Source organism: Anguilla rostrata, chromosome 7 (genome assembly GCF_018555375.3).
Source record: "Anguilla rostrata isolate EN2019 chromosome 7, ASM1855537v3, whole genome shotgun sequence".
NCBI lineage: Eukaryota > Metazoa > Chordata > Actinopteri > Anguilliformes > Anguillidae > Anguilla > Anguilla rostrata.
Window position 1 is genome coordinate 31,441,697 of NC_057939.1, and position 21,916 is coordinate 31,463,612.

General features: G+C 38.1%; 1 protein-coding gene and 2 pseudogenes across 6 annotated transcripts in view; all 3 read right to left on the minus strand.

The window, feature by feature from the left end:
• Positions 1 to 1,827: 1,827 nt before the first annotated feature.
• Positions 1,828 to 5,549, minus strand: LOC135258537 (uncharacterized protein K02A2.6-like; annotated as a pseudogene).
• Positions 3,915 to 9,342, minus strand: LOC135259563 (uncharacterized; annotated as a pseudogene).
• A 9,631-nt stretch (positions 9,343 to 18,973) lies between these two features.
• Positions 18,974 to 21,916, minus strand: part of slc38a4 (solute carrier family 38 member 4) — a 128,742-nt gene continuing 125,799 nt past the window's right edge. For all 6 annotated transcript variants that reach the window (XM_064341975.1, XM_064341976.1, XM_064341979.1 and 3 more), the window contains one exon: positions 18,974 to 21,689. In XM_064341975.1, the coding sequence (XP_064198045.1) occupies positions 21,588 to 21,689 (102 nt within the window). In that variant the 3' untranslated portion in view covers positions 18,974 to 21,587. The remainder of the gene's footprint in view (positions 21,690 to 21,916) is intronic.

Below are 21,916 nucleotides of genomic sequence, written 5' to 3' on the forward strand. Positions count from 1 at the left end.
ATGCCTTGTCTCTACGGGGATTGAGCCAGAGGATCAGCTGAAGCAGGCAGAACAGCACAGGGAGTGAACACAGGCAGGGCAGCACAGGGACTGATTACAGTGCTGGTGGGGGCAGGTGCAGGACCAGCTGCAGCAGATCCACTTTGATAGTATAGGGCATATGTAGACAGTGTGACAAACACAAATATACATGCACAAATGAACATGCACAAGCACTGTCAGTTGAAAGATAATCCAGGTGGACTGGAAACGTGTTAGGAGTAAGAAGGAATACAAATACAATCACACAAAAGACAGCAGCTAATGTAATTTCATAATATGTCACAATGGCTTCAATTATTATATATAAATTAAAACAATATACAGTATGATCCAAAGATAAATTGCATTTAATACAAAACCATGTAATCAAATCGTGTGCACCAACAAACCTGATCAGACTTCTTGGCCAAATTAAGGTTTGGCATTGCAGCAGCATTACGTGTCCCACCAGGTCAAGCTTTTACAAACTGGGAGAGAATGACGTGAGAATATGGGGAAATAAAAAAAAATTTTAAACCTGAAAAGAGCCATTCCAAATAAAACATAAAACGTTCTAGTTAAGTTTGTTGTCGTGGTAAAAATAAATAAATAAATAAGTAAAGAGATCATTACCATTTCTAAATTCAGTGTTGGCTGTGGGGAGGATATGTGTGAGGTCACTTCAGTGGGGACAAAAGGAGCAGGAGCTGCAGCAGGTGATCTGACTTCATTTATATTCAACTCATGTCCCTTAACAGGGAATCACTGTCAGTCCAAGGAATTTTGTCAGTCTATGTTTACTATACAATGCAACTACAGTTTCTATGACTATGTCATTGCTGTCATTGCTCCACAGAAGCAACACTTTTCCTAACAAAAGTTTATTAAACTAAATGAAAGATCAAGAAATGGAGTGTGGAATCAGTAATCAGGATGCGTATGCATGGGTGGATGCAATGAAAACAGTATAGTGTGTGTAGGTGTTGAAGGGTGCAACAACCAAAGAAAAACCAAACAAAATGGAGGTGCCCAGGCACCAGCGGGTCAGAGAATCGGGAGAGGGCCTAGTCAACTACAAGCAGGCCTTTTATGCCTTCTCCCCCATAGGTACAGCTAATCAAGGGCGGAGCCAGTCGCTCAAACTGGCTCCTACGGCACAGGATCTTAAAGAGACAGAACAGGGAGTTACAAACCGGAAGTTCTAGACAAACAGGAAGGGCAGATGGCCAGGGCCGTCACACTAGCTAGACATTAATATAACGTTAGCTACCTAGTCCAGCTAAATTACTATCCGAGACGGCAGAATAAAAGTATATTGTCTCTGCTACTATCAAACGACCGTTAACTTGGTTTTCCTCTTGACCATTTAACGATTTAATTTAATTTCTTACCTTGAGAAAAACGTAATATTCCGCTGCATTATTGAACGCTGCTGCTGTCATCGGATTCTACCGTGTTTAAAAGCTGCGTTGCCGCATTTGATTGGCAAGAAATGGACGAGCATGACAAGTCCTGATTGGTAAGAAATGGAGCTGCAGAAAAGGGGAGATTTGATTAGTAAGAAATGGACGGGCTGAACGAGACCCGATTGGTAAGAAATAGACCGGAGAGACAGGGAGATTTGATTGGTAAGAAATGGACAGGGCAGAGCACGCGATTGGAAAGAAATGGAAGCGAAAATGGAACTGGGACCGCGCCATTGGTTTTCGGGAGCTAGACTCTCCTGCTCTCGGTAGCGCTCCTCTTTTGTCGCCAGAGGTGCAGTCTCTCTCTGCCCCGTCTCATTGGTTGCTCTTGCCCCTGAGGTTATGTCCTCACAGTGCTGGGAAAAGTGTCCTCCTGCGCCGTGTCAGCCATTGGTGTTAGTCCCTGGGTGCTAACTGGAGAAGTAGAACTCACTGCGAACCACTGTTGTTGTTTCTGTTTCTTTTTTTGGAGTATTTGATCCACATGTCTGCAAACCACCCTTCTATACCCCAGAATTATCCTGTAGGAAACTGGTCCTGTCTGAGTTTCTAAGACTCCTGGAATCCATCTGGGTCCGTCTCCAAAGTTTTTAGTCAGAATTGTGTCTCCTACTCTGAACTGATGGCCATGTGCACATTTGTCATGGTTTTCTTTTTGTTTGTCCTGCCTGTGTTCAGTCCTTCCTTTTAGATCTGGATGCACTAGGTCCAGTGTGGACCTAAGCTTTCAGCCTAACAACATTTCAGCTGGTGAGAGTATTGTTACGGATTGTGGTGTAATCCTATAGTTGAACAACACTTTGGCTACATTTGTCTCTATACTACCCTCTGCACTTTTCTTCATCATTTCTTTGAAAGTTTGGACTGCTCTCTCGGCCAGCCCGTTTGAGGAAGTATGATATGGAGCTGATGTGACATGTCTAATTCCATTTTTACTTAGGAATTCCTGGAATTCTGTGCTTATAAAACATTGTGCATTGTGTGACACTCAAATTTCAGGTGAACCTTGATTGCTAAAACTAGTGTGCAGGCAATCAATGGTGACTTTGGAGGTAGGTGAGCTGACCAGATAAACGTCCATCCATTTGGAATGGGCATCAATGACTATCAGGAACATCTTGCCCATGAATGGACCCGCATAGTCCCGGTGCAGCCTCTGCCAGGGTTTCTCGGGCCACTCCCAGGGGTGGAGTGGAGCCACTGCTGGCAACTTCCTGTGTTCCTGACATGTGCAACACATTTTGACCAGGGTTTCAATGGTTTCATCTAGTTTTGGCCACCAGAGATAACTACGAGCTAGTGCCTACATGTGTGACACCCCAGGATGACCTTGGTGTAGCTGAGCCATTACAGCCTGTCGCCCTGGTGAGGGAATAATGACACACGCCCCCCATAACACACAACCGTCCTGGACGCTCAGCGTCCAGTTTTTCTCACACTGTATGGTGCAAAGTCCTTTCTCGCCTCTTGTGGCCACCTCCTTAACACATATTCTCTTACCCTAGACAATACACCATCCTCGCTAGTCCATGCTCTAACTTGCTCGGCCCTCACCAGTGCTGTGTCGCTGTCTCCTATCATCAACACTCGGTCCTCTGGCGCATCCGCAGGAGTCTCTGGCAGTGGCAGGCGGCTCAGGGCATCTGCATTGCTATGGTATTTCCCGGCCTTGTATATGATGACATATTCATAGGCCCCTAGCGTGACGGTCCATCTCTGGATGTGGGGTGAGACCATCTGTGGAACAGCTTTCATTTCATTGAACAAGGACAAGAGAGGTTTGTGATCGGTTACAATTGTAAACCTCCTACCGTATAAATATTTATGGAAGCGTTGGACTCCAAACATTACTGCATGCCCCTCTTTGTCTAGCTGAGAATAGTTACATTCGGCTGGGGCCAGTGACCTGGACATGAATCCAATGGGTTTTTCCTGCCCGTCCTCCATGCTATGTGACAAAACGGCACCCACGCCATAGGGTGAGGCATCGCACGAGAGAATTAAGTCCTTCCCTGCATCATGCACAAGTACATCTGCTGACTGCATGAGCAGTTTTGATTTGTCAAATGCTGCTTGCTGCTCTAGCCCCCACTACCATTTGGTGTCCTTACGTAACAGTGTGTGTAAGGGGGCTAATAGTGTTGACAGATTTGGTAGGAATTTATTGTAGTAGTTGAGGAGTCCAAGGTAAGCTTTTAATTCTGTTACCCCTCTAGGTGCTGGTACATCCGGAATGGCCTTTACCTTATTTTGTAGTGGATGAAGTCCTGTCGCATCCACCTTGTATCCCAGAAACTCCACCTCCTCATCCATGAACCTGCACTTCTTTCTCTTTAGGCAGAGGCCAGCATCCTCCAGTCTCTGTAGCACCTCTGCCAGTGTCTGGAGATGCTCCTGGTTTGTTCTGCCAGTGAGGAGGATGTCGTCCAACTAGATTGCCATGCGAGGAATCTCTTGGAATAGACTCTCCATGGTTCATTGGAAGATTGCTGGACTAGATGATACTCCATAAGGCAAATGATTATAGGTGAACAGTAGGGCTGCCCCCTAATAGTCGACCAAACCGTTAGTCGATGAGAAGAGTCTTAGTCGACCCAGTTTTCATTAGTCGGTTAGTCGCAGGAAAAAAACCCCCCTCAAACTCCATTCGGGAGCTGCGCCTTGTCGTTAAAAAGTTATTAGACTATGTCGGGCAGGAAGTCATCCAAAGTGTGGGATCATTTCGAGCGTGTAAAGAACGACCCCAAGATGATGACATGCAAACTCTGCATGCAAAGATGTATTTGCAACGTAGGTGTTTTTTACTCTCTGTCTCGTAGCTTTAGTTTTTTCCCTGGAGTCCGGTTTGCTGTCGGACTTCCACTCGCCATGTACAAAGCATGCGTGGTAGTAGAACGAATTGAGAACGCTGTAATCTTCTGCACGGCCATCTATTCCACAAATGACACGGAAGTTAGGGCTACGACCATGTACTCTATTTATCTGACTAGATAGCCATTTCAAAGTCAGGGCCACAAACATGAAACGAATCATACACTGCCAACTCATTGCTGCCGTTAAATGTGTTAATGTTACATTTTTATTTGCATTCTGACCTCAGAAAAAAATGTAAAGTTTTCATTCCATGTTGAGGCTACTTCTCCGTAGGCCTGTTTGTTTTTGCACTGATATTTCTCTTTTAAGTGTTTCAGTTTTTCGTATATTTATTAATTAATTTGTTTATATAATTTATATTTATTTAGGTCTTAAAAAGAAACAAACATATTTTTTCAATTTAGTTTTTTAACAAAAGGCTGTTTTTTTATTTATCATTTGTTTTGTGTTTTGTGTTATTGTGTTGGTGTTACAAGTTCATAAGTTGTGTGATGTTATACTGTGTTGAAATACATTAACAAAGTGTTCAGTCTCCTTGCTGGTTGTTCCAACACATTCAGAATCATTACCGCTTTTGCCGTTAGCATTGTCGTTAACAGGCGGCTCGCTTCGTGTGTGCGCTTGTACAATTTATATTTTAAAGGCTCATTATTGCGGTTTTGTATTTCTCTGTAATGTAACACAGTGTTAACAATGTTACTTATTCTTTATCAGCCCTGGAACTCAAACCATTTTCTGATGCCCCAAAAAATATATATTTAAATAATGAAATTAATATCATAAACGTCCGACGACTAGTCGACTAATGGCTTGAACTAACGACTACTAGTCGACTAGGAAAATCTTTGTTCGGGACAGCCCTAGTGAACAGTCCTTTATGGGTATTTACAGTTACATACCTCTTTGATTCCTCATTCAGCAACACCTGCTGGTAGGCATGGCTCATGTCCAACTTTGTGAATTGCTTCCCTCCGGCCAGGTTTGCTAACAAGTCCTCCCTCTTGGGAAAAGGTACTGTTCCAGTTTCGATGCCCTATTAATAGTTATCTTATAATCCCCACAGAGTCTGACTGAGTTGTCTGGCTTCAAAACGGGCACCAGGGGTGCTGCCCACTCTGCATACTTCACTGGCTCAATGATTTTTTCTTGTAAGAGGCGTTCTAACTCTGCCTCTACTTTGGGCTTCATGGCGTAGGGTAACTGTCTTGATTTGAAAAATCTAGGCACTGCCTCCTTATCTAAATAGATTTTTGTAGGCAGCCCCTTAAAAGTGCCTAACTCCTCTTTAAAAACCTGTTCATGTTTTCTGAGCACCTCTTATAGTCTGTGTTGTACTCTCATTCAGCTTGTTGACTGCTCCCCACTGTAGTTTCAGCTCCTGAATCCAGCCCCTTCCTAACAGGTTTGGTCCTGCCCCAGTGACCACAACTACCGATAGGTTTTTTAGTTTATCTTTGTGCTGCACTGTCACCTGGGCTACTCCTGGCACCCTTACTCTGTCCCCCATGTATGTTTTTAGCTGGAGTGAACATGGCTTTAATGCTGTGGTCTCTCATCAGCTACACTAGCATTGTGCACTGTTCATGATAGTTACACTGTCTCTACTTCAATCTGCACATTTTTCTCATTCACTTTCATGTTTAATGTGAGGGGGTGTATCTTGGGAATGTCCTTCTCTGTCATATTGTACATGGTGTGTACAATGTACTGATATGATGCGCCCCCTGTGATTTGTGAGTCTGTCTTACTTTTATTCCCCCTCCCTCCTCAGGCTTGGAAATGTCCCTTGTAGGCTTTGCCTTGCACACTCTCTTAATGTGTCCTCTCTTTCCACAATTGTGGCACATTTTCTTTCCCAAAACGGCATTCGTTACCCATGTGCTGTTCACTCCCGCAACAGTAGCATTTCCTGACCTTCTCTCCACCACGAGGTGTAAAATGGCGGCTCCCCGCCACATGGTGCACATTCACTTGCCCCATAGGCTCGCCCCCTTTGCCATGTAAGTCCTCCACATCCTTATTAGCAGTTTTCATGGCTTGAGCTATTGCCAGTGCTCTCTCAAATGTTAAGTCTGTCACTGCCAGCAATTTGCGCTGGATAGCCTCCTTTTTAATCCCACAGACTAGCCTATCTCTCAGCATTTCCTTAAGATTATTACTGTAATTGCAATCGTGTGCTAACTTCCTCCACATGGTCACATACTCAACAACATTCTCATTTTCCCTCTGGTTCCTTGAATTAAACTTGAACCTCTGCACCATTTCGCTGGGCTTAGGGTCGAAATGTGCAGTGAGCAGCTCTACTAACTCCTTGTACATTTTTTCACCTGGTTTCTCCGGACTTAGCAGGCTCCTCATCAAGCTGTAGGTTTGGCTCCCCACCGAACTCAGCACAACAGCGCTTTTCCTTTCCTCTTTGTCAATGCCGTTAGCCACAAAAAATGTGTGAGTATTTCACAGTACTCCTCCCAGGACTGCTCTTGACTCACAAACGGGGAAATACGTCCTACCACACCCGTCATTTTTTGTTCGTCTTATCGTCCATTTGGCTCCGTTTTTATTCGACAAAAAAGAAAAGCCAAAACAAAAAAATGACGTTCTTCTGCACACAGGATCAAATTACCTTGTTGCCAATATGTAGTAACGTTTCTTCTTCTCTGCTCTTTTCTTACAGGAGACAATACAACGGAACCCCAATACCCCAATACAAGGGAAGTATTGAAGAAGAGGCGCCATCTGCTGGTGAACCTCAGAATAACATTTAGTTTCCATTCACAACAGTTGAGAATGCCTTGTTTGCTTTTGTCAGAAAGAAAAAGCTTGACGGACAACAATAACCAAGGCGGGCGGGGCTTAGCGAAAGGTGAATTTGAGTTGGTGTTGTGTTTGAAAAAATGGTCGGTCAGTGGCAAATACTGGGCTGTTTTTTTTTTATTTGTCTGTCACAGCTGATCATCATGAAACTCGGCAAAAAATGCAGAGCTTACCCCTTAGACAGTACATTCATTCTAGTGGTCTTTTGCTAACATCTGATGCTGTAAGAAAAAAATAAATAAAAATGCCTGTACCTCTGCAGTTGCTTGACAAGTTGAAATGTAGCAAGCTATGCATTTTGTTAGTCTCCCATTGGATGTATAATCTGTACAATCATGAACTCATATCTGAACAAAATATGACTTCTATCCACCAATCAGTTGTCATAGGCCATTTGACAGGCTAAGCGATGGCTTGATGATCCGGACTTGCATGTATATCGGCCTCTAAGCGAGGGAATACAATGTCAAATTTTGGGGCAGAGACTGAAATTTTTAACTTGTAAGGACACACATTAGATGAGTTTGTACCACTCATACAATGTGTGTCCTTACAACTTAAAAATTCATAATTGCCACATGGTGCTTGAACCCTGTTAACCTCTTAGTGCACATGCCAAATCTGACCAATTCTTGCCCATTTAGGGGGTACCCTATTTTAAGCTTTATAACTCCAGATGTGAGTATCACAGGCACTTGGAAAATGGCTGAAATGAAGCAAGACATGTGTACCATTTGCAATACTAGCTTAGATTATTTCTTTCTTAATTATGAATATAAACTAAAGTGCCACTAATGCAATTGTCCAGGCAAATATAAAATCAATTTGCTCTTTTTTGCAATGAAATACTGAGATGGCTTAAATGAAGCAAGACATTTGTACAATTTACATTACTAATGCAGATGAGTTTATATTCATAATTTTGGAAGAAATAAAGTGCCACAAATGCAATTGTCTAGACAAAAAATCTTAAATTAATTTGCGCTTTTTTAGTTTGCAATGAAATACTGAGAGATTGCAAATATACAGCAGGTTAAACTATACATGTCCTGGATCAAAAACTCCTTGACCACAAGTGCATCAAATTGAAGAGTGGTCACGCAGAACTACTAAAGATCTATGAATCAAAAAGTAAGCAGTGTACCCGGTGTCTCCAAATCTATCCAAAATGTCTAAATTGTGCATTGCTTTAAATCACAACATAAACATGTATTTCACTACAAATCAACTGTTTGACTTAATAAACTCCCTGTTGCATCATTTTCAAGTGGGAATTACAAGCTTTCTGTCAGCACAGTGGCTTAAAATATGTAGGAGTCCTTAAACATATCCGAAATCTCTCCAAAAATGAATAATATGCTTTTTTTAATTATTAACTCTCGTATGTTTTTCTGTACTCTACAGTATGTGATGTTTTTTTGTATGGGGATAGGATGACATTAAAACAATATTCAACCGTCCACCACATTTTGGCGATGTTCCAGTTGAGGTCATATCCGGTACATACATTAAACACAAACTACAAGCAAACTAACGAATGCTTACATTAGTGTGAAATATCCTCATACTAAAATACCACGAACCTATTTAAAGACACTAAATTTTAAAAATAACATATATAACGGAAATATTTTCAGCAGTAACACTTCCATTTGGACGATTAAATCTTACCTGTGTTCAGTAGATAGAGACAGAGACAGAATGAATCCTGTCGCTTCCCAGTTCTGACTTAGCCCAGAAAACAATATATCAGCGAGGTCTATCAGCAAACATATGCCTTAGCCATGCTCAGAATTTCTCAAGAATAATAGTATTTTCCAAGAAATAACGAAAGTCATTGATAAAATTTTGCCAGGTGCAGGGTCTTTTACTGCTACCACATGCGTAACTTTCGGTTACGCTGAGCTATAAAACACTACTCCAAAAGTAAGATTAGACATATTATACATCGTTAGAAAGCTTATTCTGTTACCTATTGGATCGATTAACTGTCGCTCAAGCCAAATTGTACTACAAAGGACGACAACACCGAAAACAACGTGTGATATTACGCACACCTATTTTGGAAGGTACCCAGTCGTCACAAATGAGCGTGTATTTCACAAACGGATTGTCCAAAACAATATATGATTCGTCTGGAAAGGACTCAGTGCGTAAAACCAATGATAAGGTTTATTTATTCATTTATATTTATTTATTATATGGATATTTATTCCATTTTTTGTCACAGATATTGACAGTAGAATGACATGGTATAAATTTGGAAAAATTCATCTTGTTTATTTCAGTGATCAGTGAGCAGTGTTTTTTACAGCTGTGCTGGCATACCTTCGGCTATTGTTAGCTTTATCTTGTTGTTATGATGGAATACGAATTTTTAGTGGCAAAAGAATGTTTACATGTATGCCCAGATCGACACTATTGTCCAGTGTGTCATGCGTGGGGGTGCAGTTACAGATGAGACTGCAGGGAGGGGGTGCTTGGTAAATACACGACCAGCATGGCAATGGTGGTGCTGCGAAACTCATATTTGGAATAGTTGTCCAGAATCGTCCACTGATAAAGCTAGAACACAGAGTTAGTGTTTTCAACTCATAATTTGGTTGCAGAAGCACAGAAGGTCTGAATTGAGCAATCTAGGCACGCCGGCATGCCGATCACTAGGGGCTTTGCGCTATGAGGTTAATTACTGCTTGTAAGTTATATTTCCAATCTGAATTTATATTTGTACTGTAGGTGACTTTTAAAGTGGATTTATTTTGAAATTCTGCATTGGATCATCATGATACTTTCAGAGCGATACTATGACATCGTCCTTTATGTATCCAAGGTGGAATTTACCCATAGAAACAAAAAGGTGTCCTTTAATTCCAATCTGAATTTTGACATACATTAACTGTACGTGATATTTAAAGGGGTTTTATTTTTAAATTCCACATTGGATCATCATGATACTCTCAGAGCAATACTATGACATGGTCCTCTATGAATCCAACATGGAATTTACCTGTAGAGACAAAGTAGTAGTAGTAGTATTTTTTTTTAATTTTTTTTTATTCAGTCATCACACACAATACAATAAATATAAACAGTCTAGACAATATAAACAAGTCAACAATCTATGTATTAGGTAGTGACTGAAAAGGCACAGGCAGAAGCATAATGCTTATATATGCCTATCCTACATTCTTTTCAATTTAAGCTACCCTCCAAAAATAAACATAATAACAAAATAAAAATCATTCACAATTGTAACCTTCAAAAATAGCTTTATAAACCATTCTTTTGAAAACCAAAAGCGAATTACACATTCTTACATTTATATTAGCATTATTCAATAATTTAACCCCAACAATAGAAATACATCTCCTTTTAATCACTTTTTTAGCTTTTTGTACAGTAAACTTACAAACATCTCTCAAATCATATTTGCACTCCTGTATTGAAATAAACCTTTGTACACAGTCTGGGAGTGACTTTGTTTTTAGCTCTAAACATGATTTGCATTATTTTATAATATACCAAATCATTAAATTTCATAACATGGGATTTTATAAACATTGGATTAGTGTGATCATAGTAACCAGCCTTATTAATAATACGTATGGCTCGTTTTTGTAGTATGACTATTGAATTTATAGTCGTTTTAAAGGTCGACCCCCACAATTCCACACAGTAAGATATATAAGGAAGTATAAGTAAGAAATAAATTATATACAAGGCCTTATAATTTAATATATCCCTAGATTTATACAGGATTGCTATTGACTTTGAAATCTTTCCTTTAATATAGTCAATATGTTGTTTCCATGTTAATTTATGATCAATCACAACCCCTAAGAATTTTGTCTCAAAAACTCTTTCAATTTCAACATCACAGATTTTTAATTCAATATCCCCATCGATTTCTTTTTGATTACCAAAAACCATGAATTTAGTTTTCTTAATATTGAGAGACAATTTATTAACATCAAACCAAGTTTTGAGAATTTCAAGCTCCCTTTCAATAGCATACAAAAGTTCCTTTAAATTTTTCCCAGAGCAAAATAGATTTGTATCGTCTGCAAAAATGACAAATTTTAACATTTCAGTAAAATTGCAAACATCATAAATATAAAGTAAGAACAGTTTTGGACCAATCACCGATCCCTGGGGTACCCCACAGGTGACCTTCCTAAATCCTGACACAGTCTCCTTAATTTGCACACATTGCTGTCTATTTTCCAAGTAGCTTTCTAGCCAAGAGTAAGCTATACCTTTTATTCCATACTTCTCCCATTTTCTCAATAATTGGCTGTGATCTATAGTATCAAAAGCCTTCTGTAGGTCAATATAAATACCAATAGAACACTCATCATTTTCAACTGCCTTTGTTATTTCTTCTACCATCTCCATTACTGCATATGTAGTAGTTCTATTTTTCCTAAATCCATACTGGTGTTCACTCAATAATTCATATTTACCAATGAAGAGATCCAACTGTTTCACAAATAATTTCTCTAATATTTTTGAAAATTGAGGAAGAAGGGACACCGGTTTATAATTATCCATGTAGTGCTTATCTCCATTTTTAAATATTGGTATTACCTTTGCTGATTTCATATTATTAGGAAAAACACCTCTTTGAAAAGACAGATTACATATATAGGTCAGAGGTCTTACAATAAAATCAATTACTTCTTTAATAATTACCATGTCAATGGAATGTATATCAGTTGATGTTTTGTTTTTGAATTTTCTTACAATTTCAGTTATATCAGTTTCATTTACCCCATAAAGGAACATAGAACTGATATTACCATTTATCAGATTAACAAACAAATCTTTTTTATCATCAGGCACAACAATTTTGCTGGCCAAAGTAGTGCCAACACCCACAAAATAGTCATTGAAATCATCAACAATGCTTTTTATATTGCCCACTGTAGCATCAGAGCTATTTAAAAAATAACTTGGAAATTCAGATTTATAAGATCTATTCCGAATAATATGATTAATTACTTTCCAAGTCCTTTGAATGTTTTTTTTTACTCTCCTCTAATATTTTATTGTAGTATTCCTTCTTCTGTAATCTCATAATGAAAATCAATTTATTCTTATACAACTTATATTTTTCTTCACTTTCACTGGTTCTCAATTGTAAACATTTCTTATAAAGTAAATTTTTCTTTTTGCATGCCCTTTGCAGACTTTTTGTCATCCATGGCTTTCCTTTATATTTATCCTTCAACCAGCACTTTCTAATAGGACAATGTTTGTTATATAACTCCATGAATGTCAACAAAAATGCATCATAGGCCTGATTAGGATCATCAACATACACCTTATCCCAGTTGTAATTTATGAGGTCCATCTTTAAGGCCTCAATTCTTTCTGGTGTCCTTATTCTTACTAATTTACAAGAAGGCTCACTCACACCAACTGAACATTTAAACTTTAAATTATGTGAAATCAGAAAAATAGGAAGATGATCACTGATATCACTTAAAAACAAACCACTTGTTGCTTGGTCATGAACATTAGTAAAAATGTTATCAATAAGTGTGGCACTTTCTTTGGTTATCCTACTAGGTTTATCAATAAGGGGCCAGAGACCAAAACTAAACATTATATTACAAAAGTCTGTTGTTAGTTTATGTTCATTATATTTTAACAAGTCTATATTAAAGTCACCACAAACAAAAAGTGATTTCTTATGACATACTTTCCCAAAAATATCAACTATGGTATTCATAAATTGATCAATGCAAGAACCAGGTGTTCTTTATATGCAACTCAAAATTATACTCTTAAATTTAGTAGAATGAATTTCAATTGTCAAACTCTCCATGATATCATTAACAATTGTACTGTCAATTACCTTACACTGAAAATCTTTCTGTACATAAAAGGCAACGCCACCACCCCTTTTATTTATCCGGTTTACATTAAAATTGTCATACCCTTCTAACACAAAATCAGCACCCTTTTCATTTGTTAACCAAGTCTCACTTATGGCAATGACCTGAAATGTATGTTTTAATGATTTTAAATAATCTTTGATTTGAACAAAATTCGTATAGAGGCTTCTGCTATTAAAATGTATGTTTGAAAAACCCTCCAAATTAAGACTATTAAACAGAGTCTCAGAATAATATTCAGAATTTGATTTGTAATCATTATAAAAATTTGCCTCAGGATCAATGTTATTTTCAAAACTAAATGATTTATGTTCAATCAAATTTAGAAAACTTAGATTTAACTCCTCACATTTTTTCTTGTTACATGTATTCTCAACTAAGGAATTTTCATTCTTAGAGAGATCACTACTCTCAGTTTCAGAGATCACTACTCTCAGTTTCTGAGATCACTACTCTCAGTTTCCTTTTGTGTTTCCTTTTAATTTCAATATGAATTTGATCATATATTAACTGTATGCGATATTTGAAGTTTTATTTTGAAATTTCACATTCGATCATCATGATAGTTTCTGAGTAACAAAATGAGATGGTACTCTATGTATCCAACATGGAATTTGTCTGTGGAAATGAAGAGTTTCCTTTAAATTGCAATCCAATGTGGAATTTGAAACTACAACCACTATAAAAATCCCATACAGTTAATATATGTCCTAATTCAGATTGGAAATAAAAGAAAACTGTTTGTTTCCACAAACAAATTCCAATATGGTAAATAGAAGACCAGCTCATAGTAACACTCTGAAAGAATGATGACGCTTCCATGTGGAGGGTCAAAATAAAAACACTTTAAAAAGTACCAACAATTACTATATGGCCAAATTCAGATTGGAATTACAAGGAAACTCTGATCCCCAGACAAATTCCATGTTGGATCTGTTGAGGGCCATCATTCTAATTGGAATTAAAAGGAAACTCGCTTTTACAGACAAATTGCACTTTTGAAAAACAGAGGACCATCTGATAGTATGATCTAGAAAATGATGATCCAATGTGGAATTTAAAATTAAAATACTATAAAAATTACATACATTTAATATAACACAAAATTTCTGATTGGAATTAAGAGGAAGCTCTTTGTTTCTTCTTAATCTGAATTCCACACATAGAATATGACTCACAATGCAAACATAGCCATTTACCTTTAATGTCCTCATAAAACAATCAGTATTGTTATTCCCTGTGTTCATTCACACATTTGGAACAGATCATGACACTGTTCATGTATTTTTACCTGTGTCCCCATTACTTCTTTACACATTTACAGCATGACTGTGTCTTCTTATTTTTGCCTTCTGTTTCTTGAAAAACAAATGTTAAATAATTAGCTAAAACATAAATGTTATGATGTTATATGTATTGTTTTTAACAGTTGACCAAATATAAATAGATAAGTATAAAAAATGAATATACAGATATTTTGAAGTAGTTTATGTTTATTAGTTTACTTTTTAGAAATTAATAGAATATTGTAATTGTGAAGTATTTTCAGTCTAACATTGTATGTCAATGGGAAAAATAAAAGTTAAAATGACTATAAATCAAATATTGGTTGTGCTTCTGAGTGGCCTTATAACTATGCAGGTAAAATATCAGATTAAATGCTGCATTTGGTTCACTTGAATTGTTTATTTTAACAGAGTACAAGGCACTCTGTGTCAGAGTAAATATCATTTTAGAATTCAGGAACCAGCAGAGCAAAAAATGTAAGCCAGTGGCAACCAACCTTGTTCCTGAGGATCTGCCATCCTGCAGGATTTAATTTCAACCCTAATTTGGCACACCTGTCTCGTCTAATTAGCAGCTGAACAAGATCACTAGCTGTTGAATGAGGTGTGCTTTGTTAGGGTTAGAGTGAGAACCTACAGGACAGTAGATCTCCAGGAACAGGGCTGGTAAACTAAACCATCCACCAACCCTAAACTAGTATAATAACCAGCGATGACCATCAAAACAAATAGAAACAATCACAGACTAATGGGAAACCCATCTGTAATGGCAGTTGAAGTAAAAACAGTAGAAACCATTACATTGAGTTTTTAGCAAAACAGTATCATCTCACACACAAACCATTACACAAATAACATTACATAACAGTATTATTATGTCATTAATTGTTTCTATATGTTGTATGTTTCGTAAAAGCAATGCAGCACTTGATTTGTGCCTAACACCCCTGCAGCCATAATTGTATTCATGATACAGCACGGCCTCTCCTGTCCTATTGCTTAATTAACATATATCCTGAATAAGATCATATCTAAGATAATGGTCATATCCCGAATATTGCAGTAGCGTGTATGTAAACACACTTGTCGATACACCACATACACAATGAATACCTCAATCAAATTGACTTGCTTTTATTTCAATTTTCCCTATACATTAGTGGCCTGGCTTGTTTGTAGCGTAATTAAAATAGCAATAAAAGTAGTATAACTTATAGCAGATTTGAAACAGAAATGGACTGATGGACAACTGCAACACCGGGATAATCCTGCTGCAGGTAAGCTTAACTCTGTATTTTAAAGAGAAATCGACACTGATGGAAGTGACCAGAGGAAAACCTAAACGTTACCAAGAACATACGTTCTCATGTTGCTATGAGGTCCCAGCAACATCAAAAATTACCTGCAGAAGACGTATAGGGGTCTTTCATTTAGAATGAAACGTGAACGTCCAGCAACGTATTTTGGCTAGCTGGGTGGTAACTTGCGTTTGGGCATTCAAAAGTGTTCAAAATTGTACAAGGGCATGTTGCATCCAATTCAGAAAGTAGACTGTTTTATGGAATCCTCACTTCCCCAGCAAGGCAGAGGCTGTCAGTGCTGCTGGGTGACTGCACAATTAGGCACTGCCTCCTCTAGGTCACCTGCACAGTGGGACTTGGATGGCTGCAAGACTGGTGGCTGTCTCACTGAACTGGAGCTGTCATATTGCACTCTCACTTGTGTGCATATGGCAAGTGTGTCGCTGAGTCTCCTCTACCCTTAGCATGGGCTTGGAGATGAAGTGATTCTTGTGGGTTTTATCTTCATTACATATTATTCCAGTTACTGAACTGCATAAGCCATCTAGATTCCTTCTTGGCCCAATTCCTTTGATTAGGGATACACAATATGGAATTTCTGAAACCAGAATCAATAACCAATATTTGATTTGGCAGTATGATGCCATTGCCAATACCTCCGTTTTGGAAAAGCACAGATGTCAATTTATGAATGAAAAAATGGGACATTCTATTTGTGTGACAATATATTTCTGCTTGCTTTAATAATTTATTATGAAGAGTATGCATATAGTGAGTTGAGTCTGTACAGCTTTGCTTCCAAGTTTGGCTGGTAAAAATGATAAAACATTTGATATCAGAGGTCCAGATGATTCTTATTAGGCTACTTTTTGAGCATGAAGTTTTCAGTTGATCAGCAAATACAGATACTACCCGGATATTGTTATGCATCCTCAGGTTTGATGCTAGTTTTTCCATTCACAATGGCAATATGCTAAATATCAATTTTTTTACTCTAGCACTACTCTAGTTAAGATATCTCTTATGTTCATCCGTATGACAGCTGCAGTGCCTTTTGTCAGAGTACCTTCAGCCTTCCATCCGTTTCAAATCATTCATGAAATCTCACACTGTAACATTAATTTCATGTCTTTATTGTTCATATTATATTCATATTGAAAGTTTCACTGATACAAAAAACCAACTTTGTTCCAGCAACTATAAAACTCAATTTTAATTGTACAAGAGATAGAACACTAACAATGGCAAGGACAATCACCCGTTGTGATGTTTCACAGTTGGTGTTTTGTCATGTCAGTGTTTCACAGATGACTGATTGCAAGTCATAAGGCAAATTGCTGTATTGTTGAGGGGTATGCAGACACAGATTTTTAATAGGAATAAACCATAGAATACCATGGTGGCAAGCACAATTGCCAACAAAACACTCACTGATAACTGTCTACTGTAGGTATAGCCAACTTTATATTTAACAGTCAAGCGCTTTTTTTTAATATTAAAATGATTTTTTTTAATATTAAAAAAATGTAAATATTATCTTCTCTGGTGAATCAGAACCTAGCCTATTGTCAATGTAACCTATAACAGTACTCCCATATTAAGGTAAAATTCCATTCACAAAAATAATTAACTACTGACTAAACAAAGCCGCGTTTCCACCGCAGGAACTATACCCCGGAACTAGGAACCTTTTGAGGAACTCAGTGCGTTTCCACCGCAGGAACTAGGGTCTAAATTTAGTTCTGGGGGCTTTGTTTTACCCCCCAAAACGTTCCTGCTCGGGGGGTAGTACTTTCCGAAAGTACAGGAACCTTTTGGGTGGAGCTTGCAGCGCTGAACATTTCTGATTGGTCGAGTACTCGTAGCATTTGTGTTGTATTTATTTTCCGCCATTACCCGCCATGTTTGAAAATATGCAGCGGCAAACCAATTTATTTTCATAATAACTTCAAATCAAACTTGTATGTTATGCGGCGCAGTAGCCTAGTTTTGGTTATAGCCTGCCAACGTCTTGGAATTATAACGTATGCTCTTCTGTTCTTTTCTTGCTTTAGTATTCGTTTTATAAAATGCTAAGCATTCGTGCTGGGACAGCATATTACGTAGGCTACCAAAACATTCAAACGGATTAATTCGGTTGCTGAATATTTTCTTCCGGATTTTCTTTGTTAGCCCGTTGTAATTGAGTCAAAACGTTTGATACAGTTATGTGAGGTATGCGGTAGTTCTGCATAATTAACATTGGTGATACAGTACAAGCAAACTGGAAATCACCTTCCGCGCTTTTTATCCGGGTAAAATAACAGGTTAATTCTAGTAATCTTCCCTTTAGCTTTTTCAGACTGCCGTAATTTTACTCAATTTTACTGCCATTTTTCAATTCCACGAAAAGACCAGGAAGACTATGGACTCATTTATGGTGCATGGTTCGCATCTGGAGGGCACACTTCGCTGCTCGGCTAGCAGTAACTTCGAAGAAAAGCAAACAGTGGCTGTACCACTACTAATTTACATTTTCACGCAAATCCGAGTTTTCGTTTCATTTTGCCATTAGCCTATATGGAATTGACGACGAGAAAGTAATCAAACAGCAAATTGTTTACAACGTGTGCATGTTTTCTGCTGTTGTTGCCAGTTATACATATAAATGTGAATGCATTCTGTCGCTTCGGATTTCAAGACATGAAAGCGAATGTTCGTATAAAAACATAATGAATGTGTTTGAGAGGATATATGAAAATCAATAAATACAAAAGTAACCATATATAGTCATTGTTGGTAACTCGTTGTATATAAGTGGAATAAACCCCTCCGGGCTGTCCCGGTTATTAGAAAATAATGTAGGCTACTTCAGTGGTAGAATGGGGTTACAGAAGAAATCGTATGACAGATGGACCGACGACAACGTCGCTTTTTCATACGTCAGTGGGCTAATTTGCCTAATCTTCGCGGTACTTTAGACCCCGGTGGAAACGCAGACAACCATTGGCTGAAGGAACCTTTTAGTTCCTGGTAAAGTCGTTCCTGGGACTGAAAGTTCCGGGTAATTTTGGTGGAAACGCGGCTCAAGTTGGCTGGTGTGTTTCGGTGTCTCATGTGGACTGGCCTTTACAAACACCAGACTCTTAAGTAAAGCATTCATTCTTTTACATTCTTATATAATTATAACATTTTCAGACTATTATAATGGCACCAGGAAGGCCTGGATATTATCAAACAAGCCATGGCTTCCATCTGCATATTCATGTGGAGAGCTGTGCATGGACACAAAATAAAATAAAAAAAGGCCATGCAATTCCACACATCATCAAAAGATTCACATTTTCTTGGCAAATGCCTTTATCCAAGGACACTTTCTCTTGTACTTACTACAAGATCAGTTTACATGACAATAGAGTTATTGTAGCATTTCTGGGTATCATCTTCACTCAAAAGAATAGCAGCTGTACCCCTTTCTCAGATGTGAAACAGCAGTCTGGTCTTCAGGAGACTATCTCAAAAAATTCTGTTTCGCTGTGCTCCCTGTAAAAAGCTGTGGTACAATATGCTGTGGTCTAGCACTTTTCCTGCTGATCACAGCTAGCCAGGCACAGAAAAAATAATCTGCTGTTCTGTATGCTTCAATGTTTTGAATGAATGAATACTGGCATTTAGGATTACACAACTAGACATAGAAGGATGGAGAACAGACAAAATAAAATAACCATATGTAACATACGAAACATGCTTTGAAGGAAAGTGGGATAAAAAATTATGACGCCAAATAAAGAAAAAGGCAATAACACAAATCTAAAAGACCTGTGTGTTGGCAAAGGCTTGTGGAACAACACTATTCTTCACACAATATTTCAACAAGTGTATCATGTGGTCTATATACAGTACATATACAATCGTCAAAAAAGACCATGTATGTAATCCTAAAACATGCACATAATATTAAACCATTTCATTTGAAATATTCATTTGTTTTATGAATATGTAGATCCACAAAAGATCTATAAACATTGTTCATTTTGGCTGGCTCAATTCAGCGCGCAGACCTATTCAGGTTGATATGACACATTTTGTGCAAGATGTTTTCCAACACATAAATGGCAAAACAAGATATTGGCTTTCATCTGTGATACATAATTAAATTACTATACAGTGTTGCCTGACATGGAAAACAAGTAATTTCATAAAAATTGTAGGACAATGATATTGTGATAGTGTATCAACAGTTTCGCAAAAAAAGCATGCATTTTGAACAGTAGCCCATTCTGTGGTAACACTGTAAATATTAGGAAACTGCAGCACAGCTATTGCAAGAGGTTCCCTTATCACTGACGTGACCAAGTCTAAACTATTTGATGACAAAACAGGATCTGTCTATACACAACTTAACATTCTGCTTTTATTCTGATGTGTCATATTCTGATTCATTCTGCAGTTTCTGACCTATAAACTCTGCATCCAAACCTGCCAACCCCTCCTATGAACCTAATCTCATAAACACGCTTCCAATATCCATCTGCCAGTCTTATCTGCTAAACCAGTCTCCAAACTCCACAATCTAGTCCAAGAAATGTCTATAAATCTTATTTTATTAAATAAATGTTAAATACCTGAAAATGAAGAACCTTGTTGAGTATTCATACACTTAATTGATTTCACTCGCTCACTGTGAGAATTGGCAGCAACCAACATTGGCAAAAAATGAAAATACTTGTCATTCAAAGCCATAGCAGTTTGATGGAATTCACCTGCGGAGAGCCTTTTAATATAGCAATGGAAAAACTGAGAGAGACCCACAGGGGACAAATAACAGACTATCGATCAAACCCTGAGCATTTACAGGCTAAAGGCACACGATGCAATGCCTTGGTCTTGGCAGCTAAATGATTACGCAGTGAGGCAGGCATTTAAGTTTGGTAAAATTATTTTATAAAACTAATAAAATAATTTTAAGAGGGGAACTCTATTGGGATGAAAATATTCAAACTTATATAGATAAAACTGAGTATATAAGAGGTAATGCACAATAGTAGCAATAGATTTCCTCCAGTAAGTTACAGCAGTCCTTCACATGCTTTCTTCCAGAATATTCAAAATGATTATTTAAAAGAAATACTAAAACCTTTGTCTCTAGTAATATATAGATGGCACGTCAGTACTGTGAACCAAGATATGAATACGTACTTTTATACATCTTGTGATGTCACTTTTTTTCTTCATCTGGACTGTACTGGGAGTTTTGTTTAATTCAGCAGTGTGTCCAAAACACCATACATTTCCAGGTAAAATTTCTGTACACAAGCTGTCCACATAACATTGCCTTCTTTATATTATAATATTTCATATAAAATGGGTGGTTACTCACCACTAGGGTAAAAGTCGATTGTCTTGCATGAATGGAAAAAAATCACCATGCAGGACTAGATAGCCCCTAGAATAATGTTTTCCTAAGTGTGTGTGTGCATGTGTGTGTGTGGTTGTATGTTGGGAAAGGTGAGGGCTGTTCCTTTCCCATAAACACCACCAAATTTGGACATAGTCATTTTGAGCGCCTGGAGCTTAATGCAAAGGCATGTGTAGCAATGCTATATACATTGTTCTCTGATGGGTCAACACACAATCTCTAGCTGTCCTTACTTAACTACACTGTAAGGTAGATTAGAACTAAATCATACACAATAAACCAGTATCTAATAACCAGTTGACCAGTTGAGGCCGAGTCTGTTTTTGATGAGAAATGCACAAATTTCTCCCTAATACTCTTTGACAAGGGAGTTGCTGTGAAAATCCTTACACAAACACAGAAATGCTCATTCACTGGGATCTTTGGGTTGTGAATGGGTACTCCAGAAGGCCCTTGTGTTTGAATGGCTGCTTCCTGACCTTGGTGTCTGGGTCTGTGAGTGCAAGCTGTCTTCTATTCTGAGGGCTCTAGTGACCTCCTGAGCCAGGTGGGTTGTGGATCCAATCCAGGACAATCAGTGAAAGGCTTACAATCATGAAAACCATGCCCACAGCCAGAAAAATGGCAGCCTACGGAAAAGAGAAAGTTTTAGCAGCCACAAGGTGCAAATTCCAGAATGGTCACAGTGGTTGACCCCTCAGTAAGTTGCCCACAATGAGTCAGCTGTAAATATGGATACGATGCAGCTAGTAAGGCACATCAATTAATGGTAATTGTTCAGCTAACACATGAAGCCATGTAAAATTCAAGGCTTTGGGCAGTGCTACTTTTCACTTCAACTCAAGACTCATGTCTT